Here is a 3,747-nt window from a genome sequence, read left to right as displayed (position 1 = left end):
TTGCCTTGGTATATTTCTCTTTTGGGGCATGAAATATTCATGTGCACTATTTACAGGAGTGATAGTGTGGTACCAATACTGATGTCTTCTAAATGCACACAGAAACCTCAATAAAAAGCACTCAAGAAATGGGTACAAGACTGTGTGTTCTCAATAGACAGGGACAGGAAAAGAAGTAATGCAAACCCAATACTTTTTTCCTTGAAGGTTTGCATGTTCCCAGGTAATAGATTAGACTTGTACTTCTTTCTCATCTCATTCTACCCAAAATGAGGAAGACTTGGCTAGCGACAGCACAGGGCTTCTGTAGACATAAGAATTTGATTTTCTGCTTTATTTTTACTCCAAATGCTGATTAAATCATCTTTGTATCTTTCTTTAATGATTGAAAAATTAGACCTTCTGTTTCTTCATAAGTGATTTTCTATATTTACCATCCTCCATTTAGGTACTATTACAGGATCTGTGTGGGAAAGGCACCTTCTGAGTTAAATATTTTTGGCCACATTTTCCCAGTGGTATGCAGTGAGGCATGTATGGCTCCTGGATTGCAGAAATCCAGGGAAATTTTGTGTTGCTACTGTGATGAACACTGGTGCTTGCAATTTTATTTAGCAGCTTGCAATTGCCTTAACATCTTGATTTCTTATCTTATGCTTTGAACATACTTTGGTTTCATCAATTCAATCACAACATTGGCCTCTTGGGTTCTGTGACTTTTTCAAGGGTAGTTCCTGTTCCCAGTAAACAAAACCTTTTGGCAGTAAATCAAGGAAAATCCTGAAGGCCATTATTAGACTTAAGTGGTGGTGATGATAGAGTGAGGGGAAGGTTTGACTTCCTACAGAGCAGAGGACAAGCTGGCTCATTGTCTCCCTAGTCAAATTGTTCTGAGTCATGGGCTTCAGCTTGATCACCCCAGAATGCAGCTACCACTGGCTGGACTCTTTGCCTTTCCTAAGAACAGAAAGCTGTCAAATTACATCAAGAACCAGATTCCAGATTACTGGGGATAGAGTCTGATGTGCAGAAAAGCCAAGAACTTCCAATGATTTGTCTCCTCCATTTCTAGCAAGTATGATTCAAAAGATAAACTAAAGAGGAGCCAAACAATATAATACAGGTCTTACAACCATCATCTCCTGTGGTCCATTCACACTAGGGTCATCTTTAGAAAACTATAGGGGTCTTGAGAGGAGGATATTTCCTGTGCATGGATCATGCAGATGGGTTGCTTGCTATTCTGCTGCCCTTCACATCAGCTACAAAGCTATAAGCCTGTTGTTTTACCTGATCATAGTGTACTTTAGGAGTTAGGAAGGCAGAATCTGTAAATGCATCTATTCTAAATTTTCATCTGGCCAGTAAAAAATGTATTTCAAGTCTACTTCAAGCATCATATGTCAGTCAAAAGGAAAGTTTTGTGTTTATGAGTCTTTATGGGCTCTCAGAAACTTAAAAATACCAGGAATAGCCTGAGTCATGCTGCTCATATCCCTGGTCTTTTCTAACGAGCACATAATACTGCTATGAAAATATTTGATGACAAGTTTTAAACCAGTAACAGTACTGATGCAATTTTTTTCATACAAAATTATTTCTTCATTTATCCCATGCATTACGTGAATCATAAAGCCATCAGTGTGACGTGCACTGCAATGACCTGATACAATTTGGGGCTTTAGGATCCTCTCTTAAAAGTGAATTAATCTCAGAGGAATAGTCTTTTCCTTACTGTGATATACAGTATTGTGTATATTGACCAAATTGGCATAATCTGGATGTACAGACTGTACAGATCTAGTGTGCTGAGTCAATGAAACAGCTACTCAAATTATTCTTAGCTGGCTGGAGTGATTCCTCTGGGAAGAAATTGAAGCTAGCGTGCATTTTGCTGCAACATACATCTAGATTCAGATTTACTCAAAGAATGAGAGCAGGCCAAATGTCACAGAATTAGGAAGACAGAGGAAAGGAAGTTGGCAAATAAGATATTTCCTTTCCCATCCATGTGTAAAAGGATTTGTCTTTATGCTAGCATGTGGTAATTTTGATAACCTTGATCAATGAGCAAGAAGCAGCCTTCCCTCTCTTACTGTGGATATATGTTTGGATTTTGTTGGTACAGAATGATTATATGTGCTGTTCTATTTTCTCTTGTTTCTTATCACCAGCTGTCTTATTGATTCAGACCGAAATTTTCTGTCTTAGTTTTCTCTGATTAGTCTACTGCACCATTTTTTTCAGATACTTCCTCAGAAAAGCCTCCTGTATCTAGAAGCTGCCAGCTTGAACAAAACCATGGGAAGCCTAATTCAAAGAAGCCACTTTCCATGTCACAGCTGATGCAATGGAAGCATTTCTCTGGGCAACATCAGACTCTTGCTGATCCTTTCCTTGAAAGGATAAAGGAAAATGTTTCTTTCATTTTCCAGAATGTAACCAATTCTACTTCCCCACCTAATAAAACTTGAGTGTCTTTTTCTGCATCCTCCTTGTCCAAGGCCTTGTAAACAACTGATGTGCAGTTACCTATTGGTTTTTTTGCCCAGTTCTGTTTTGTGTGTTTCTTGTGAGGTTTCTGGGTAAATGTGATTCCTGGTGTTTATACAAAGTTACAGTTATTACTAAGTTAATCATACCTGCTGTAATTATAATACAGATTTTTAAAACAAACTTTGCTTTCCAGTATTTTGATCTTTTGATATCATATATGCAAATTAATTTTTATGTACATTACTACTGTAAGTCTACTTTGATTTATAGATTTCATTTGATCATAATAATTTATTGCTTGTAAAGCTGGCAACTCTTCAACCAAATTTTATAAATTAGGCAATGCTATATACATGTGTATTACAAGACTCTGGTTGGATTTTGTTATAACAATGTTATGTGTCTGTATAAATGCAGCTTTATAACAAAGTAGATGGTTTTTTTTCTGCTGAATTTACAGTTGAATGAAATTCAGAGCAATAGTCACTAATGTCCAAAATTCGGAGGGCATGGCTTGATACTGTGTCAAAGTAATCTAAAATTCTCCTATTGCTTTTATTTGGGAAAATAAACTTTATTTCTCAGGCATACATAGTACAGGATTATCTTCATGTTGTTAACTCCTTTTAAGAATGTGGTTTGCCAGATTGAAGTACTGAGCATTTTATGGTATATTTTTTAATGACTGTATTGCCCTTCTTTGAAGACATAAACATTCAAAATCAGTTTGTAGCTTTTAAGTGAAGTACTTTGAAATGCCCACGAGAGCAGAAGAATGGATAATTTTCATAAATACTGCAAACTTACAGAATTTGATAGACCTTGAGCAAGAAGAGGGCTCCATTGTCATAATCCTGCATTGTGTTTGATATTATGATATGGTATATGTGCCAACAAAGCCTAAGTGCCCAACCAAATTCATTGAATTCACAGCCCATCCTAACCCATCATCAGACATTCTCCTTGCATTTTGATGCAGTTTTGGAACTTGAAAGCCATGTGCACTGACCTCTGTTTGCCATCCATATTTATTTCAGAGGGTTTTTTGAGTTTCCTTCCACTCTAATGTGGGATGGCACCTGGAAGTAATGAAGACCAAAGTGAGACAATGATTGAGAAAGTCATAAATTCTGAACATCTTTTTGGCATGCATATTGTGTTCTTGGTAATTAGAATTATGCTCATAGGTAGAGTTTAAATCTTTAACATTTTAGGCTGGCTGCTGAAGAGCTCGTTCTTCACCCTGTGAAT

General features: G+C 36.9%; 1 protein-coding gene across 2 annotated transcripts in view; it reads left to right on the top strand.

Moving 5' to 3' along the window:
• RAD54B (RAD54 homolog B) overlaps nucleotides 1-3,082 on the top strand; it is a 63,832-nt gene extending 60,750 nt beyond the window's left edge. For both annotated transcript variants that reach the window (XM_005422897.2, XM_031058498.1), the window contains one exon: nucleotides 2,248-3,082. In XM_005422897.2, coding sequence (XP_005422954.1) covers nucleotides 2,248-2,474 — 227 coding nt within the window. In that variant the 3' untranslated portion in view covers nucleotides 2,475-3,082. The remainder of the gene's footprint in view (nucleotides 1-2,247) is intronic.
• The last annotated feature ends 665 nt before the right edge of the window (nucleotides 3,083-3,747 follow it).

This window comes from Geospiza fortis, unplaced genomic scaffold, assembly GCF_000277835.1.
Source record: "Geospiza fortis unplaced genomic scaffold, GeoFor_1.0 scaffold7, whole genome shotgun sequence".
NCBI lineage: Eukaryota > Metazoa > Chordata > Aves > Passeriformes > Thraupidae > Geospiza > Geospiza fortis.
Note: the sequence above shows the minus strand (reverse complement) of the source record. Positions and strands in the feature narration are given on the sequence as shown.